General features: G+C 33.4%; 1 protein-coding gene and 2 non-coding genes across 7 annotated transcripts; 1 reads left to right on the forward strand and 2 right to left on the reverse strand.

The window, feature by feature from the left end:
- The first annotated feature begins 7,854 nt into the window (after positions 1 to 7,854).
- On the forward strand, positions 7,855 to 20,860 carry LOC123918993 (kinesin-like protein KIN-4A). Of its 5 annotated transcripts, none has more exons than XM_045971209.1 (26): positions 7,855 to 8,331; positions 9,530 to 9,676; positions 9,761 to 9,910; positions 10,058 to 10,311; positions 10,962 to 11,143; positions 11,228 to 11,352; positions 11,754 to 11,790; positions 12,153 to 12,244; positions 12,340 to 12,447; positions 12,733 to 12,846; positions 13,039 to 13,126; positions 13,285 to 13,397; positions 13,817 to 13,915; positions 13,997 to 14,110; positions 14,233 to 14,349; positions 14,434 to 14,514; positions 14,833 to 14,904; positions 17,136 to 17,232; positions 17,419 to 17,450; positions 17,531 to 17,628; positions 17,712 to 17,810; positions 17,950 to 18,171; positions 18,420 to 18,582; positions 19,567 to 19,722; positions 19,800 to 20,118; positions 20,296 to 20,860. In XM_045971209.1, exons 1-25 carry the CDS (start codon positions 8,215 to 8,217, stop codon positions 20,013 to 20,015), a joined length of 3,093 nt encoding a protein of 1,030 aa, XP_045827165.1. In that variant the 5' UTR covers positions 7,855 to 8,214; the 3' UTR covers positions 20,016 to 20,118; positions 20,296 to 20,860. The 5 variants fall into 5 exon arrangements, with proteins under 5 accessions (XP_045827165.1, XP_045827167.1, XP_045827168.1 ...); XM_045971211.1 differs by having other exon boundaries at positions 7,939 to 8,331; positions 19,594 to 19,722; XM_045971212.1 differs by having other exon boundaries at positions 7,939 to 8,331; positions 19,594 to 19,722; positions 19,800 to 20,112.
- On the reverse strand, positions 15,568 to 15,639 carry TRNAH-GUG. The gene has a single exon. It is a non-coding gene; the product is annotated as a tRNA-His (tRNA).
- Positions 16,749 to 16,820, reverse strand: TRNAH-GUG. Its single transcript has one exon. It is a non-coding gene; the product is annotated as a tRNA-His (tRNA).
- Positions 20,861 to 20,969: the final 109 nt, after the last annotated feature.

Raw genomic sequence — 20,969 nt, forward strand, 5'->3', positions numbered from 1 at the left:
GTTACTACATAGTAGTACGTTCAATAAGAATGACAAAATGAGCTAGCTAGCTGGTTCTAGACGTACAATAATACGATATTGTTGATTGGTTGACAAAGACAAGGATGGATGGCAATACCATGCTTAAAGTAGCAAGCACCCTACCCTACAAAGTGATTGTTTGTGGTATCTTTGACAAAGTGAGCCCACGGAACCACCGTATTTTAGAACCTAATTGCCATGTGGGTTCACTCACTCCACCGCTATTGCTTCCATATTCATCGGATCTGGATTTAGTGTTGTCCAAAAAGCACGCAGTTTCATGTTGTACTGTATCATGACAGTCTGATCACAATCTAACGGATCAGATTTATAATGGTTACTTTTTACTGTATTTAATCTAAGTCGTTTGATCGTGATCGGACGGTTAAGATATAGTACAACGTGAAACTGCATGTTTTTTGGAGAGCACCAAATCCAAATCCACATTCATCTAAGTCTAACGTATGTTACTCAAACCTAAGCTTCCAACTTCCCAGGCTTTGCTTCCTTCTTTTTCTTGCTTTTTTTTCTTTTCTTCATATATATACCCCTTTATCTTTCGGTTCATCAATCTTTCATTGCTTTAATTAAATTAAAAACTGAATTACGGGTTGCCTAAAGCCCAAGATAACACATTAAGGATGAGTTGGTATTATAGTGATTTTCTTATTGCGTGGTATAGTATATAACACATGCAAATGCAATGAAAGTGCTGAGTCACGGAAAAAGAAAGGAACAAAGAAAAATACTGTGGCACCTGTGAAATGTGGACGTCAGTGATTAAGACTTTGTACCGTCAAAGACACAAACAAAGCTTCCCCTTTCCCCCTCGTAATGGCGTGTATCTTGGTTCCGCATCACGTGGCTTTGTGCGCCGTATTATTTCTTGTTATCAAATCTACATCTCCACTAGATTACGTTCATTAGGTTAGGTTGGTTACATTTTCTGGAACTTGTTCTTTTACTACTCTCAATTCCAAACTCCTTCATACCCTACTAGAGCATTATTAGCCTTTTTCTTTTATCCATTTTTATTTATGGACTGTCATTTTATTATGATCCAGATTAGATTCATTGACATATATAGCATTATAAATACAGGAGTGGGGCCATTTATCCGTCTTTAAAATGAAATTTCTAGCCATTAAACTACTTGACCACAAAAAAAAAAAATTTATTAAAAATCTAATATATTTAGTTCATATTATAAACTAGATACATTAAATTTCAATGAATCTAAAAAATATAGTTTCTCTCGTATTAATAAATACAATTTCTCTCATGTTATTAATTTTATCTTCATCTCTTCTATGTTATAATTTAATTGATTCATAAACCCTAGAGTCGATCATGTTAATCATTAAGAAATAAAACATAATCATAATCATAAGCGGAAGCGTACCTGAGTTTGAGTTCTCCATATGTGATGATCAAAGGTCACGGGTATGTGTGATCTTCCAACCGCAGAATTCCTTATTGGCTCCTGAAACCTCTTCTGATGGGGATGAAGAGAGAACTTTTGACTGAGCGCCGTTTTCACGTTATTTCTACAGTTGGGGACCATAACCCTTATAAATAACCTTAGGGTTATTTCTTAGTTTTCAATATTCTAATTTGGCCCCTCATCAAATTAGATATTGACTTATGGTATCTACACAATAAATTACCTTTCATGATATTTATGCTTTTAGCCATAGACTTATTATTAATTATTAATTAGACCACTGATGCTTTGGCTAATTACATAATGGCCCTAACACATGTAATATTACTATTGTGACCCAAAAATCCTAACAATCTCCCACTGGTCACATATGTAATATACACATGTGTTAGACTTTATGAGCTCAAAATTCGCCATTATATTCCTTAAGCATATCCAAATTATCTCGTCCATTAGTCATGCCAATATATAGAACCAAGGTGATTTTTGTTACATTAATCATAACTAAACCCATCAATGATCACCAATAGTGACATAACTAAATGACATAGATCCATCATGAAATGTGTAGCATGAAAATCACATGAAGTTGGTCTGTATATGTCGATTTTCAACTGGTCCTCCTTATCCTTAGTGAGATCAAACCTTAACCAAAGTCAGAGTGTAAACATACCAAAACTTTATTTCTGCAGAAAATATTCTTAAGTCTTACTTGAACTGAAGTGTGTCTATATTATAAAAGCATTAAAAATAACAAACTCCCACTAGAACTGAATATCACAAAATGACTTGACACCCATATGAGCACTATGCTCACGAAGCCTTTTGGGTGGAAAACTTTAGTAAGCGGATCCACAACATGGAGTTTGTACTGATATGCTCTATAGACAACTATTCACTCTGAACTTAATCTTTAACAACAAGACTTCGTCGAGTTCCTGTTGTTATTGAAAATAAAACTACTGATTTATTGTCACAAATATCTTTAGTGGTCTTTAACTCCTTATCCACTATGTGCAGCCCCGTGACAAAGTTCTATAATCAGATGCGTCATGATATGTTATCTTTGCATCTAATATAATCGGAGTCAATATACCAAATGATCTCAAACTGATCTGACTTCCAATATATGAGCATGTGTTCTTTTGTTCTCTTTAAATACTGTATGATCCATTTGGCTGCTTCAAATGGTCTGATCTTAAATTTCTTAAATATCGGCCCAACATCCCAAAAATTGTACGCAATACTTGAACGCATACAAAATTGAATATACATTAGACTCCCTACTACTTATCACAAGGAATCTTCTGCATTTACTTTTCTTTAAAGTTATTCATAGGGCACTGTTTGAGACTGAACTTGTCTCCCTTAGCCACATGGTTTACCGTCTTGTCATTGACAAACAAAACCAAGAAAATATATTTGCTCCCACACAACTCATGATATATACAATCATCAACCAAATTCACCTCAAAACCGAATGAGATGATCACTTGATGAATTTTGAAATACCATAATTGAGATGCTTGCTTGAGTTCATATATGGATTTCTTAAATTTGCAAACCATATATTTTGAATCTTTTGAAACAAAATTTTCCGGCTGCACTATATACATTGTTTCATTAATGTTACCATTTAGAAACATTGTCTTTATATCCACCAGATGTAACTCAAGTTCTAAATGTGTCACCAATGTCATTATGGTCCTAAAAGAGTCTTTCGAAAAAACCGAAAAGAAAGACTCTTTATAATCAATACCTTCTTTATATGTAAATCCTTTTGTGACAAGACGAGCTTTTTACCTCTCCACATCGCCTATCGAATCCCTCTTGGTCTTAAATTTTTATTTAAGACCAATGAGTTTCGCACCTTATGGCAATGAGAAAATCCCAAATGTCATTGTCATTTATGGAATTTATCACTTTATTTAGGGTATCGATCCACCTTTGAGAGTTAGAACTTTCCATTGCTTGATGAAATCTGATCAAATCATCATCCATCATTCCAATGTTAACCTTATGTCCCTGGATAAATACAATATAATCATCTATTGTATTTCTATTTTCTCTCGTGGATCTCCTGAATGACATATGTTCTTGAGGTGTAAGAGTTTGTTCATATGGAACAATTTCTTGTATGGAGAGTTAAACACCTGTGGAAATATCAATATATTCCTTCATAACCATATCTCCCCCTGCAAACTCGACATCCTCAAAGAACTCCTGATAGAAAAATGAAATTTAATTGTGGGATCATAAAACATGTACCTTCTTCTCATTTGTATTATAAGGTCTTGCTTTAACCGGACATTAAGGGCATATGCTGCAGTTTTAATTGAAAAATAAAAATTATTGGACGTTGTTCACCTGAATTGTTAAATTTACCATAGTATTCACTACCACGGTTAAACTTAACTCTTTTGATTCTTTAGTCGAGTTGATTCTCAACATCAGTCTGGATAAAAATTGAACACGTCCAATGACTTTCTTGTTTCATGAATGAGATAAATGAAGCCATATAGAAAATCGTCTTTGAACATTATGAATATTGTTTACCATTCCAAACAGCTGGAAAGAATGACACACAAATATCAATATTAATAAGTTCAAAGACATCCAAAGTCTCACTGGCCTCGTATCTCCTTTATTGGTTTATTTTCCCTTTTCTGTAAAACCTGAGTCTGAGATTTCATTTGACATAAGTCTCTTTATTCTCCATTTGGAGATGTCACCCAATATCTTGTGTCAAATGTACCTGAATTCTCATTGGTTAATTAAATGAAGCAATTGTGTTAAATTGAATAGAGATTATTGTAACCTGACAAAGAACCAAAACCAACTAATTTTAAATTTTGAAATAATTTAAGTTTCCATTCCCAAATAAACAAGAAAAACCAAATAGGTTCAAAATAAAAATAGAACTTAATTTTTGTTTGAAAGACAGTGCAAAAATAGTTTCATCAAAATCCAAATACAATTTAGTCTTTATCAATAATCTAAATTTTTCAATTGCCTCAACTTGAACTGTTTTGTCGTCAACCACATATAGATGTATCTTTCACCATCACTTAGTTGCCGACAATTCATAAAACATTACATAAACACACTGTTGTTAGTTGTGGCACCAGAATCTATCCAACATACGTGTGTCTACATACCAAAGTTAAATCAACCTGAAAACAAACCAAATGCATTCCCTTAACACGTCATGTTTGACGGTTAAAGTAATCCTTCTTTACCATTTAGCTCCACAAAAGAAACAGCTATTGTTACCTGATTTAAATTATTTATGTTGTTGTTCCTTTTGAGGCATTGTATCCGCAGCTTATCCTTATACTTGATTGAATTAAGGTTTCCCAAAAGCATAGGTATATAAGACTTTTCGTTCTTGAGAAACCTCTTTTCAAATTTCCTTAATGAAAAAAAAGTTACCGTATTTATCTTTTCAGATAGTCTGCCCTAGAATGTTCCCATAATGGCCTTTGTTATGATCATCGAACATATGCAATTTGACCTCTCCCACCTTCCAATTTCCCTCTTTTGTTTAGAGGTACTCTCATCCGTACGAGGTGAGGGAGAATCAATCTTTAACGCAACATCGAGATCCATACTTCAAGAACTATCAAAAGATTTACTTTCTAGAACTTGAAGTTTGAGCCATTTAACTAAATTGACGTCGGAAGTAACTTCAAAATGTCATTCATAACCGAAGAGAGAACAAAAATCAAGCAAAACATGCTCAAATAAACCTCAAAATAAAAGTAACTTTAAATTCAAATAAAGGTAAACCCCATTACAAGATATCGGGAATCCATTAACATTCTATCTTTGGACAAAATATTAACTTTTCAGTGATACCTTGGCGCAGTAATCAAACACTGATAATAAGAACATGTCAAATAACAAATTTTCCTTTGGGCTAATTTATTATTCACACGTAAAACGGAATAATTATCACACGTTTATCACCACAGGTGCACTTATAATTCTGTAAAATAGTTACCTTCCTTTAGGCCGGTTAAATATTCACATAAGTTACAAGCACACAACCTTTTTATATTTCAAAATAAGTTAATCTACACAAAAGAGGTTACTTTGGCAACATAATGTTTCAATAAACTTATTTCAAAATATAAACTTAAACTGTGAAATATTTGAATTTAAATTACTTAACCAGAAAATTATAACCAAAGTTGCAAGCATAAGAACACAACTTGCAATTTCCATAACTGTACTTAAGTCTTGTTCCAATTTCTTTGCGTCTTAAAAAAAGAATAGAACAAGGTTTTTTTTTTTTTTTTTTTTTTTTTTTGTATGGCACTAGAAGGAAAATTGAAACCCATAAAAGTTATAGAAAATCGCAATCAATTCTTATTGAATTGAAACCAAATGACATAATATATGGGATCAATTTGAAGCAAAAGAAAATTGCAGCACATGTGAAACAAAACAAAGAATACCTTAACTTAAACTTTGTTTGTTTCATTCTGCAAAACTGAGAAAACGATAAGTGCATGCCATATACATCAATAGACTGGCACTGCCGTACATAACTGGAAAACTGAATTCTAAAGTAAGGATTCTCATGAAATTAAAACGGCAGCCCACAAACAAAGTTGAATCCTCATCATAAAAACAAAACTAGAACAAGATTTCTGTATGGCATCAAAAGTAGAAAAACTAAAACCTTTAAAACCAAAAGAGGACCTTAGCTTAAAATACATCAGTTTGTTTCATTATTGCAGAAACTAAAGAAAAAAGGCACAAATAACGTATCACTGATTGGTTTGTTAATCACAAACAGCATATAATGACGCACACCTTACAATTTATTTCTTAAGATCATATGATGAATAAAAATAAACCAAATCAAAATTGGGGCCGAATGGAACATCCAGAACATAATGGATATCACAAAAAAGGGAACCGAAATTCCCAAACGGTAGCATAAGAAAATTTTATCCTGAAAAGCATAAACCTATAATACGATACTGTGCAATATTAGAATAATTGCACATCGCAATCCAAATTAAACGGAAACCGAAAAACAGAATTCAACTAAATTCAATCCGAAAACAAAAGATGAGCATACTGAATTATATGAAATTATAATGAAACCTTATTTTCTCAATGATTAAACATGAGTGGCTCTGATACCACTTGTTATAATTTAATTGATTCATAAACCCTAGAGTCGATCATGTTAATCATTAAGAAATAAAACATAATCATAATCATAAGCGGAAGCGTACCTGAGTTTGAGTTCTCCATATGTGATGATCAAAGGTCACGGGTATGTGTGATCTTCCAACCGCAGAATTCCTTATTGGCTCCTGAAACCTCTTCTGATGGGGATGAAGAGAGAACTTTTGACTGAGCGCCGTTTTCACGTTATTTCTACAGTTGGGGACCATAACCCTTATAAATAACCTTAGGGTTATTTCTTAGTTTTCAATATTCTAATTTGGCCCCTCATCAAATTAGATATTGACTTATGGTATCTACACAATAAATTACCTTTCATGATATTTATGCTTTTAGCCATAGACTTATTATTAATTATTAATTAGACCACTGATGCTTTGGCTAATTACATAATGGCCCTAACACATGTAATATTACTATTGTGACCCAAAAATCCTAACATTCTATTCACTCATATTTTTCTCTCTTCTGCACAATTTTTTTTTATGTTGAACACAAAGTGCATGAAATCATCAAATTTTGCTAATGAACTTTCGGAACCAAACTCACGTTAACTTTCTTCTATAAAAAAGTAGTAATTAATAAAACAACTTGATGGCTAATTCACATTATTAGTAGTAAATGTTTTCCTCTTTGACTAAAATCAACATTTTATCGCAAAAAGAGGAATAAAGGGCTAATACTATCATTGTTGCTTTGTTAACCTTTTTCAGAAATCGAGATAAAAGAAAAAACATTCCTCCAAACTCCAACCTAAAAGAAACAGAAATAATTAATGAAAAATGCTAAAGAGAACTAGTTCTGCTAAGTAAATCTCTAAGCTATGTTTGATGAAAAAATTACTCCATCAACCAATCGTTAATTAATTTAGTGGTGATTAATATTGAACTTGGTAGAGAGAACCATTGTTCGATATTTCCGCAACTGCGATCGAGAGAGGCTGAAACTACTTGATGACAGAACTGATCGACGAACCAGATTAAATTGATGGTAAAAACAGAAAAAAAAATTACTATCATTTTTAATATAAATTTTTAAGTTTTTGTTATTTTAATTAATTGTTAACATGACACTTTAATTACTCGAGGAAAAAGTACACAAAAAATAATTAAGCAAAAGATGGTGTGGTGTGGGTAAAATAGTAAATGTAGTATAACAAAAGCAGCATCTTTTTTTGCGGGAGTAGGAATACAGATGTATAGGACCGTTGAAGAAAGGGCAAATTGGGAAAGAAAAAAAGTAAAGAAAAGGTTGAAAGCACGCGACCATAATGCAGTGAAGTTGAAGGCAAAATCATACTATGGTTGTTGTCCTTACAGTTACTGGTCATTCATCCTCTCTTATCACTCCCTCCCTTTTCTTTCATTTCCACAACTACCCCTCTCTCTCTCTCTCTCTCTCTCTCTAACTGCCATCACTTTCTCTCTCTAGCATTATCACAGATTTCTCTACTTCAGCTTATTCAGCTTACTGAATTGATCTCTGTTCATAACTCTCTCTGATTCTGATTCTGATTTTGATTCACTTTCTTTAGTTTCTTCCCCATGGAAACAGGGGAAGATTGTTGCGTAAAAGTTGCGGTTCATGTACGGCCACTAATCGCCGACGAGAAGCTTCAAGGATGTAAAGATTGTGTCACCGTCGTTGCCGGAAAGCCTCAGGTGCAATCACTCTCAATTCAACAATGTCGTTCGATGATTGAATGTGAAAAGTGAAATGCACTGTGATTGACTTGAAAAAAATGTTCTACCTAATAGCTATTTCCTCTTTTGGATTTTTAGTTTTATGTGGAAGAGATCTAGATCGGAAATTGCTTACGTAATTAATCACGTTTGTTCTAAAACTAGATAGCTTAAAAATTAAAGTCGCTTTTATGATCTGATGTTTACTTAATTTGGATATATTTGACTTGATTCTATTTCTGGATTGGGTCAGTGTACCTTTCTGAAGGTTTATTTTGGGGAAATATAATTTGATTTTGATTTGCATAGGGAGGAGAGTAAGTTTTTTTTTTTTTTTGACCAAGTTTTGCAATTTCATGAATCATAGCAGTGTTTGATTATTGGTGACATTTTTATTTTGAATTAATTGATTTTGTAAAATTGATTCTTGCTACAAGGAAGTTGAATGTAAAGTGATTTATGTTTGGATGCATACCTATTCATGTAAAAATTAGTTGAACAAGAAATTCCAGGCTAAAAAATATTGTAGAGGGAAAAACTTCAAATTATATCTTCAAATAAAAATCAATTATGAAGACTAATCAATTATACTCAGAACATCCAAACATGTCATGGTCAATTTTATACATCTGAAATCAATTTTACCTCCTCTTAAAGTGGAACCAAACATATATACACTACTAATTGAACATGATTAGCAATTTTAGCAAATACAATAGCTCTTTAGTTTTGGAATTTGGTTCAATTGCTTGCTAAATTTTCCTTTCTTTTGCCTTTTGATGTTTTTTTGGTTTCTAATGTCAAAATTCGATTGTTGTATATATGCTCAGAAGTTATCAGCTGATTTTTTTTTCTTCATGATAATAGGTAGTAGTTTTTTCTTCTTTATAAAGTATTGGCACCGAATATTTCTATATATGCTTTTCATCTTCAATTGAAATCTGTTTATGGTTATCTTATTTTCAAACAGAGTTGGATTTTAATATTTTTTGTTTTTATGGATGCCAATTGCTTATTATTTTAAGTCATTGGGATATACCCATTTCTGACTTTTAATGGCACCCCTTAATATTGTTTAAGTAGCTAAAAGTGTGGCTAGATAATTACTAGTATATGCTAAATGATTTATTTTTTTTAGGAAACTATATATGCTAATTGACTTGTTGCTATAATACAGGTGCAAATTGGCGCCCGTTCGTATACATTTGATCATGTCTATGGAAGCACTGGTTCTCCCTCGTGTAACATGTTTGAAGAATGTGTTGCTCCACTTGTTGATGGTTTGTTCCAAGGATATAATGCTACTGTCCTTGCATATGGTCAGGTATAGTTACTTTTAATGGAAATGGAAGTTACATGCCACAACACTTGTAACTCTTTCACATTTGACACTTATACTTCATTGCAGACAGGTTCTGGGAAAACATACACCATGGGAACTGGCTTTAAAGAAGGTTTCCAAGCAGGAATAATACCCCAAGTTATGAATGTTTTGTTCAACAAAATTGGAACCTTAAAGGACCAGATTGAATTTCAATTGCATGTTTCCTTTATCGAGGTCTGTTTAGTATTTTTTTTTCACTGCTTGTAGAATTATTTTTGAATTTTGTACTTTAGTTGTGTTTTAATCTTTGAACTATGTATACTTCATATGTGCAAATTTATCTAGATTAAGTATCTGACAACAACATTTAATTGTGAATAGATTCTTAAAGAAGAAGTAAGAGATTTACTGGATTCCTCCTCAATGGGCAAACCAGAAACTGCAAATGGACATGCAGGAAAAATGGCCTCTCCTGGGAAGCCACCGATACAAATTCGTGAGACATCAAATGGTGTTATAACCCTTGCAGGATCTACTGAAGTCGGTGTCACAACATTAAAAGAAATGGCTGCTTGCCTGGAACAGGGATCCTTGAGTAGAGCAACAGGGAGCACAAATATGAACAATCAATCCAGGTTGATAAAGCATTTTGCTTCTCTACTTTGAACTTCACAAATTAGTTTTTATTCATGAAATAATTATCTGTTTTTTAGATTCTTGGACTACTTTTAGGTAGCATAAGGTCACAAAATATGATTAGAGAAAGAATCATATCATGTAAATTTCTGATAACAAATTGATAAATAAATGCAGAAATCAAATATTGTCCACCTTTGTCATCTCTTTGTTTTAAAAGTCTGCTGGTATTTCAAGCATTTAACAATGAGATTGAGCTTTGGGTTCTTTTCCTTTGAAATCAGTTATGTATGAAATGTTTGGTCTTCTAGTTATTATAGTGGATAATTAATAGATGGATTTTTTGTCACCTGTAAGAATGTTTACAATTTTGCAACACATTTTATTGATTTTTCGATGAATTATCCACCTATTTACTTGCTGGTCCCAGTCCACGATTGCATTATAATGTTTGATCTATGCTATTGACCCCACCGAGTGGGAAAAGTATTTGGTTATTGTTTTACCAATACATGATTGAAAAGTTGTGCCTCAAACTGTTGTTGCTGTTTATTATGCTGGAGCTCTCTTCCTATTTCTTATACTTCTTCCGTGTTGTGCCAATGGAGTTATCTTCTATTTCTTATACTTCTTCAATGTGTCCAACCAGCCGATCTCATGCCATCTTCACCATCACCTTAGAGCAAATGCACAAGCCCAAGAATCCTAATGATAGCTGCTTAAATGATACTATGGATGACGAATATCTTTGTGCTAAGTTGCACTTAGTTGATCTTGCCGGATCAGAACGAGCTAAGAGAACAGGGTCTGACGGTATGCGTTTTAAAGAAGGTTAGTTTTTAACATTTTTAAGTTACATCTTTTAAGGTTGCTTTTGACATTATATATTTACCAGTCATTTAATCTTTAAATCAGGAGTTCATATTAACAAAGGTCTTCTAGCACTTGGTAATGTTATTAGTGCACTTGGTGATGAAAAGAAGCGAAAGGAAGGTGTTCATGTTCCATATAGGGACAGTAAACTTACTAGGCTTTTACAGGTTTGATATCTTTATATTTAGCTTTCTTTTTGCAGCATACATAAAATATTGTATAGGTAGAAGAATTAGTGTGCACTCTATCCACTCTTTCTCCTAATTCATCGGCAAATAAGTCCACAGGAAGTTCATATATTATAAGAATGTATTATGCTACAAACACATCGTTTACACCCCAAAATTCACCTATGTTGAATCTGGATTATTCGCAACTGGAATGTTACACTTTCCTAGAAGAAAAAATAATATTATTACTGATAAAAGAAGACGATATAAAACAAGAAACATGTATATGGACTATATGTTTTCATTTTCAAATATATTTGTTTTTTTTCAAATTTTCTTTCTTTGATCTAGTTTTTTTACTTGCCTTTATAGATTAAAAATGTGAAATATTTTTGCAGGATTCCCTTGGGGGTAACAGCAGAACTGTCATGATAGGTCAGTTGTTTCTGTTATATAATTTTTTCTCTTTTCATCCCATAATTGACCTTTAACTTCAAGCTAATACTGCTAATCTTCACCTTGGAACCAAAGTTAATAATCTGATATTTTTAAGACATGGTGAAATGCATAAACTGTGTTCTGTATGTATTTTACCTTCTTGGACCTTTTCCCTACTCCAAAATAAATCATTTCAGAAAATTTGAACCTTTTCCAACTAAATGGTTGATGCAAAGGAAAAGAAGGCTCTATCATGTATTTCTGTTTTACCTGCAACCCTTTTATGCTGCTTCTTAAGACTAGCTATTGTTGAATTTAAGTATTTTTTCCCTTACATCTAAACAATATTTCTATTTCAGCCTGCATAAGTCCTGCTGATATTAATGCTGAGGAAACCCTAAACACTTTAAAGTATGCAAATCGTGCACGCAATATCCAAAATAAGCCTGTTGTGAGTATTGCATAATTTTTTCCTTCCCATTTTTCATTTGAAAAAACCGAGATGATAGCTATTGAGGCTCACCTTTTTTTATAATTCTCCTCTAGGTTAATAGAGATCCCATGTCCAGTGAAATGCTTAAAATGAGACAACAACTGGAGTGTTTGCAGGCAGAACTTTGTGCTCGTGCCGGTGGCTCATCTGAGGAAGTTCAGGTATTTTGCCTTTGTTAATATGAATCTTCACTGCAGTCTTTATCACTTTAATATATTGGTTACTGCTAGCATTAAATGGCTTAAATCTGTAGTGTATGATGGGATACCAATCCATCCTCATCACTGTGTTTATTATTTGAAGAAAAGTATCCTAGCATTAATTGGGCTTTTGCAACTATTTTGATATACATTTCAAAATTAATATGATTTATATTAATTACATACAATGAAATAGTTTGCACAATATATTATAAATATGTAATCATCTTTTAACCTATTATGTAGGGTCTTAAGGAAAAGATTGTTTGGCTTGAAGCTGCTAATGAAGATCTTTGCCGTGAACTTCACGAATACCGTAGTAGATGCTCTGTTGTAGAACAAAGTGAAAAGGATGCTTATGTATGCCTCTTACTTTTTGCTGTTATTTTTCTTTGACTCGAGATTATTTTTCCTCGGGTAGTGTTTTAATCCCTATATTGGTCTTTTCATCGCACCATTGTTTTTTCCTCGGGTAGTTGCATCCTGCTAGTTAAAATGAATTGAGGATATTGGCTTGATAATTTATGCATGCTTGAAAACTTTGTTTTTCAGGATAGTGGCACATGCATTCCGAAGACGGATGGGCTTAAGAGGACCTTACCTATCACAACGGCTGATTATCCGATGAATGAAACAGCAGGCAAGTCTCATTTTTGTCCTGGATTTAATATTTGATTAATGTCAGTTCTACACATACACTTGCTTAAGTCAGTCCTTTGTCTATCTCTTTCTCTGCTGCTACTTGATCTAGTGTTTTATTAGAGCTGCACAACTTACAGTGCAAATTGTTGGTTTTAGCAGGTGATTCAAGGGAAATTGAAGAAGTAGAAAAAGAATGGGAGCACAAACTTCTGCAAAATAGTATGGATAGAGAGTTGCATGAATTGAATAAACGCTTGGAGCAGAAAGAGGTTGTTGCAGTTCATATGTAGAATTAGACGTACATTATGCACCCGTGAGAAACAGATTAAAATTAAAATCAATACAACCAAGGCCAACATAAGTTATATATTTCATTAACCTTACTTGAAGAAATTTTTCTTTTAAATATGGTGTTCACTTTACCTTGATAAATAATAGCAGGTACATAACTTAGTAGGATTGTTATGGTACTGAAAATATCAGATCCATCACAATGGAATTTAATCATTGTAAGAAACTAAAAGAAAACAAAAATCACGAAAGAAACAGTGTGGTTTTTTCTTAACATTATTGGAGAAAAGAGTCTTCTGGATTTTTCTCCTATCTCATATTTTATTTTATTTTTTTATTTTGACAATTCCTGTCTCATATTTTATTAACCTACATATTCGGGTTGGTGTCTGTACAGTCTGAGATGAAGCTGTTTGGAGTATCTGATGCTGAAGTACTCAAGCAGCACTTTGGAAGGAAGATAACGGAACTTGAAGATGAGAAGAGAACAGTACAGGTGCAATAGAAGTTATGCAAATTTATTTTGATCCTTACAAAAAAACTAATATTAATTTATGTGCCTAATTAATGAATGCAGCGAGAAAGAGATTGTCTTTTGGCTGAAGTTGAAAATCTTGCTGCCAATTCTGATGGACAAACACAGAAATTAGAGGATACCCATTCCCAAAAATTAAAAGCCCTTGAAGCACAGGTGGATAGTCCAATTTGCCTTTTGTTTATTTATCTATCAAATGACATTTATTTTCCCTTTGTAGGATTTAAACTTGAATATATTCTAAATTGCAAAACCCTTTTATAAACACCACTTGTTAGATTTTGGATCTGAAGAAGAAGCAAGAGAGTCAGGTTCAGCTTATGAAGCAAAAACAAAAAAGCGATGAAGCAGCAAAGAGGCTGCAAGATGAAATACAGTCTATAAAGGCCCAAAAGGTTGACTGTTGTATTTAACAAATCCATGGTTATAAGCACTTAATATACTCTTTGTTATGACTTATGACCTCAATAATGTTGCAGGTTCAATTGCAACAAAAGATAAAACAAGAGGCAGAGCAGTTTCGGCAGTGGAAGGCTTCTAGAGAGAAAGAACTGTTACAGGTGTGTAAAGCTTCCTCCTTTATCATGTTATTGAATTTGTTCATGCTACTTCTCGTTGACATCTTAAGGCGCTGAAAGTTCATAAGCTAGTGTTTTCCTAAAATGAAATAATTCATTCCCTCTTAGTTGCATGTTTCTTGATAAAATAATAAACAAAGTTCATGCTTAATTTGATGTTCGTGTCCCGACTACTCTTAAGCTTTGCAAATATCAAATAAAAAGGTGGAACTAGAAGCTGTGTCATTTTTCAATTTCATATACATTACTGTTAGAATGCTACATGATCACTTCGCATTGATTATATGTTTGCAAAAGCAGTTGAGGAAGGAGGGAAGAAAAAATGAATATGAAAAACACAAGCTGCAAGCTTTAAATCAGCGCCAGAAAATGGTATGTATTTCCAAGTTGTTCAAGGCTGCTTTGTTTTACTTAATAATCTTGCTTTGGATACTTTATAAAGTTAATCTCATAAGCTGTATGCATTAGCTTTATTGATGTTGTTGCTGCCTAATTGGAGTGATCTTAAGCTTTTATTCATAGATTTCCAGTCAACAGATTCTCCTGCTAGTATTTAAAAAATAATGTGTAATCCATAGGAGTGATAATTGGTCAGGGGTTCGATCCTTGGCAGCAGCAATTATAGTATTTTCTTTGTAAATAAGTTGGTGGTACTTATAAACCATCAACTTTATTAAAAAAAAAAAATAATAATTTTGTCAGCAGTATAAATAAAGACCAAGGAAATTGTGGTGGGACAGTTTCCCCCCCCTACCCATGGTATTTTGAGTAAATTAAATGGTGTTGTATGGAATACAATTTGAGAAAAAGGAATATGCACTCATAGTGTAAAATAATTTTACACTGTCAACCAATCACAATCATGTCCTTTAAACTGACAGTGCGTGTCCTTTAAACTCATAAAATTTACGCGGCATCTAAATTAATGTGTGCAGGGCACCGGTTTAGTCAATTTAGTCAACAACATTTATGTGCAAAACACTGTTCATTGAATCAGCTTACAAATTTGAATATTTTTTAGTTGTAGAAAAAAAATGTGGCTGCTGGGATTCGAGCCCAGGTCTCCACGGCCACAACGTGGAATTCTTACCACTAAACTACAGCCACCTTGGTGATTGGATGACCACTTAGGTTGCATAAAGGAAATCACAAATAAGTAAAACATCTAACATAAAAGTATACAAGGAAACATACTTCATAATTTATTGCATCACAAATCAAAATAGAATTAGTAAATATAGGAAAACGCGAAAATTAGGACATGAAAAAGATATTTACATAACAAAAATAGGGGTATGGAATGGTACAAACCCAATAAGTATATAGGAAAACCAGAAAATTAGGACATGAAAAAGATATTTGCATAACAAATATAGGGGTATCAAGTGGTACTAAGTACTAACCTAATAAGTATATATGTGGATCCAAATGGAATTCAATTTTTAATTTATCGGAGTTGCTAAAAGCTTGTAAACTTCCAGCTGGGACAGTTTACACATTTGAAATTGTATAGTTGAAAAACAATATAGCTGCTAGGATTCGAGCCCAGGTCTCAACGGCCACAACATGGAATTCTTACCACTAAACTACAGCCACTTTGGTGATTAGTTTTTCACTTAGGTTGTATAAAACATGGAAATTACACATACGTATAGCATCTGCATCTAACATAAAAATGTACAAGGGAATGTCTTTCATAATTTATTACATTACATCACAAATCAAGATAGAACTAGGAAATATACAAAAAAGAGAAAACTAGGACATGAAAGATATTTACATAATAAAAAAAATATAAAAATTTGGTCATGTAATCAAGTGGCCAAAATTTCACCCTTAAGATGAATAAGTGGGGAATCCCGGGTTCGAACTCCGGCCCCTACGCATATTGTAATGTCCCTACCAACTGATATGATGTTTTTTACTAAACAACAGGCAATACGAACCCAATAAGTACATACATGTATCCAAATGGAATATCCAATGTTTAATTTTAAGTACCGAATACAAGCACCAACTTCTACTTTTGAGTGTGCATGCTTCAGAGGTGTAGCTACCTCTGTTAAACAAATATGTGTTATCATCATTCAGGTCCTTCAAAGAGGGACTCGGAAGCTGGCGTTGGCAACCAATAGGTTGAAGGAGTTGCTAAAAGCTCGTAAAATTCCAGCCGAGACAATGTACACATTTGAAATTTTTTTAGTTGTAAAAAAGATTGTGGCTGCTGGGATTCGAGCCCAGGTCTCCACGGCCACAACGTGGAATTCTTACCACTAAACTACAGCCACTTTGGTGATTATGTCTTCACTTAGGTTGTATAAAAGATAGCAAATTATAAATAAATAAATATAGCATCTAACATAAAAATATACAAGGAAACATACTTCATAATTTATTACATTACATCACAAATCAAAATAGAATTAGGAAATATAATACAAAATTATACATGGGATATGTACCGACTACACACCAATTTTTTTTTACAAATCAAAGTGGTACAAATATGATACCGGATAGAGGTATTCACTTTGATTTTGCAGTGTGTGCATGCTTCAGAGCCAGCTGCATATGTTAAACAAATATGTGTTATCATCATTCAGGTCCTTCAAAGAAAAACTGAAGAAGCTGCAATGGCAACCAAGAGATTAAAGGAGTTGCTAGAAGCTCGTAAAAATTCCTCCAGCCGAGACACTTTAGGTATGAATTGTTTTATCTGGCAATAATAAATTCAAGCTTTTGAGTCTTCTGGGATTTAAAGACAGAAGATGTTATTAAGTTATATTTTCACTTGTAGAGGAGACTGTCTTTTATTAAATTGCATGGTGATATTGATGCACTTTTATTTTGTTTAATCTCCTAACCTAATTCTACGTCACTTTCCAGTTGCAACAAATGGAAATGGATCAAATGGGCAGGTAATTAATTTTCCTTCTGCTTCTTAGATTTCCTTCACTATTCATGTGATCTTAAATAAGTTTTTTATTTTCATCTTTAGAGCAATGAGAAGTCCTTACAACGGTGGCTTGATCATGAACTAGAAGTCATGGTAAAAGAACATGAAGTTCGTTTTGAGTATGAGAAACAGAGCCAATTGTATGTAATATATGCTTCAGTAATTACTTTAGTTAGTGACTGATCTGTGTTGTAGTCATTAATATTTATGATGCAATTGTCAGGCGAGCTGCCCTTGCAGAGGAACTAGCGATGCTGAAGCATGTAAATGAGTTTGCTGCTAAGGGTCTCAGTCCTCCAAGAGGAAAGAATGGATTTGCCAGGTTTTTTTCTCACACATCTTATTAATTTGTAAATTCCTACCGCTTCACTTTTTGAAAAATTGGGATATATGGAATGATAGAGTGCAATACACAGTATAACATCTGTCATCCTGGTTCTTTTCAAAATTTGTCTTCTCAGGGCATCCTCCATGTCACCAAATGCAAGAATGGCGAGAATAGCTTCACTTGAGAGCATGTTGAGTATATCCTCTAATTCTCTAGTAGCAATGGCTTCTCAACTTTCCGAGGCAGAAGAACGAGAGAGGGCATTCACTAATCGTGGACGTTGGAATCAGTTGCGCTCAATGGGAGAAGCCAAGAATTTGCTTCAATATATGTTTAGCTCTGTTGGAGATGCTAGGTGCTCTCTTAGTCCAAACCTCTCTTTTATTGGTACTTCATAATTTATGTACTCTAGAAATAAGTTAACTAAACAATTTGCATTTTAAATAAATAAAAAAGCACAAATATAAGATTATCACATTCACAGGGGTCTAGCACAAGTTGCTAGTGCACAGAATGTGAGTGTTGTAAACTCTGGTGTACTGAGTTCTATTGAGTAGCTTATACTGTTGAAATTTGAAGTATTGATTCATACTATAACAACAGGTGCCAACTCTGGGAGAAGGACATGGAGATCAGAGAAATGAAAGATCAAATTAAAGAACTTGTTGGTCTTTTGCGGCAAAGTGAGATGAAGAGAAAGGAAGCTGAGAAGGAGTCAAAAGTGAGAGAGCAAGCTGGCACAACCACATTGGCTACCCCAGCTTCTGTAAGATTATTATTACTTTGTAAAGCATTATACACCAATAAGAATACTTTGAGCAGGGAGACAGATGCTGGAACTTTACAATTCAACACTTAATTATTTAAGTGCTGTTCCAGGCAGTGAACATTATGCCAAATTGGGATTTAGGATTTTTTATGGGTTCTGGAGTAGTTTCAAGCAAAAATCAATTGTGGCTTAAAATAAATAAATCATTGTACTGCCGTCTGTAAAAGAAACAGATCTAGGCGCTTAATAAAGTTAAAAGAAAAAGAATTAGACTCATGAGTTAGAATAAACTGACATCATAACAACACCTCAGGTTCTTGGATATCATGCATAAAACCATCATACATCTCGATGACAATAAAATACCAACAATTATTATCCCAGAGTCAGAATAAGTGGCATGCCACACAAACTTATCAATATCAAAATACTCCCTAGACTAAGGTAGTTTTCATAAGCTATTTATGAATTAACATAAAAACTTATTTATAAGCTATTTTTCATAAGCTCAAAAATAAATCAAATCCAAACAAGCCCTAAATATTATCAGAAGCGACAGATTACTACCCTCCTCATATACCATGAAATAATAAGCCCAGTAGTCTTGAACTAGTAGAATCTGACCAAAATAAACCAAAACATTGAGATTCTTTGATCTTAAGGCTTGTGTTTTCTTGATGTTACTGTCATCTGAATCAAAGGCTTTTTGAGCTTGATTATAAATGAATCTGAAGGTTTAAAATAGTTTATGTTGTTTAACCTAGAAATGAAATTAAAATTGAGGATTTCTAGACAGTCTCTTAGTTTCTCATGACCCATCAATGTCGCGTTGAATTAGATTAGGATTCTGTTAATTATTATTTGGTTGCTGTTGTAACAAAAAATTTGTTGGCATTCTTTTACTTCTGTATATTATAAGTGTCATAAGGTCACAGCTTATTTTGTTATAATAGTTAATTTCTCATCAATTGACATCAACAGAGAAATTCTCCAACTTCATTGAAACAGTATGTTGAAGATCTGAAAGGACCTTTATCTCCAATGACTGTGCCAATACCAAGACAACTCAAATATACGCCCGGGATTGCTAACGGCTTAACAAGGGAATCAGCAGCATTTGTAGATCAGAGTAGAAGGGTAAGTTAATTGTCGTTAATATGAAATTGGTCGATGTCTTTTATAAGAGATGGGATGTGATTTTGCCGTTAATGCAGATGAAACCCATTGGGCAGCTGTCAATGAAAAAACTAGCAATTGTAGGACAAGCTTCTGGCAAGTTATGGAGGTGGAAAAGAAGTCATCATCAGTGGCTACTACAATTCAAGTGGAAGTGGCAAAAACCATGGAGACTTTCAGAATGGATTCGACACAGTGATGAAACAATCATGAGAGCAAGACCGCGCTCACAAGCTTTGCCACACATGATGTGATATTTTATTTTCATTACCAGGCCAGTTTCTATATTTTTAGACCAACCAGAATTATCCTAGGCACATTTCAAAATGGCACTGGAAATAACAGCACTAGGTACAGGTAGTAACCCTTTCTTAATTTATTTAATAATAATTTCATGCAAATCATTGTACCACTTCCGTTGACATGATTTTCTTGCAAAATTATATCCTTTTGAAGGAATGTAGATCAAGCCTTTATCTCTTTCATTTATCTCCAGTTCCGTGCTAATTATTAATTATGTATGTCTTGCAACAGTGTAATATAAGTAGTTGCTGAAGAAGTGCATGGCGACATCTTGAATAACAATATCCAGATCTTGGAATTTTTTGTCATAATTGCTGTATACGGGACATCTTAGGAGGTGTGCGGCAATATACAGCTACCCAAATAATTAAAAACAAAAGATATCGCTTGCTTGAAGAAGAAGTTGTAGACTCTGCCAGACAATATTTTGGAAAATAGTCTGTTCATACCAACACTAGAAGAAACCAAGGGAAGATTCTTATGTCAAATCCTGGAAATAATGTGTATTTAACATTTTTTTATTCCTTGTGTGTTTTGAAGGTCCTATTGTGTTTAAGCCAATTGATTTGATTTTTGTTGATAGATTTTATGCTATGTCATATACCAGGAGGAAATTCTTCTGTAGGTTTTTTCATCTAGAGCTTCCTGTTGTAAAAAAACACATTAGCTATTTTATTTTTTTGGTGTAACATTAGCTATTGTTGTATTGAAATTTGAAAGAGACTCCACAGTACAGTTTGTAAAATAAGATGATGGCACAATTAGCAACTACTTAATAGCTGATTGCAGTTGTTAACTTGTTTTTCTTTTCTTGTCTAGTGAATTTTGTTACAGCTAATGCCTCAAGCAATGAATGAAAATTTAATAGAAACCAGAGCTCAAAGTATTTGGCGATGAATGCAATA

This window comes from Trifolium pratense, linkage group LG3 (assembly GCF_020283565.1).
Source record: "Trifolium pratense cultivar HEN17-A07 linkage group LG3, ARS_RC_1.1, whole genome shotgun sequence".
Classification (NCBI taxonomy): domain Eukaryota; kingdom Viridiplantae; phylum Streptophyta; class Magnoliopsida; order Fabales; family Fabaceae; genus Trifolium; species Trifolium pratense.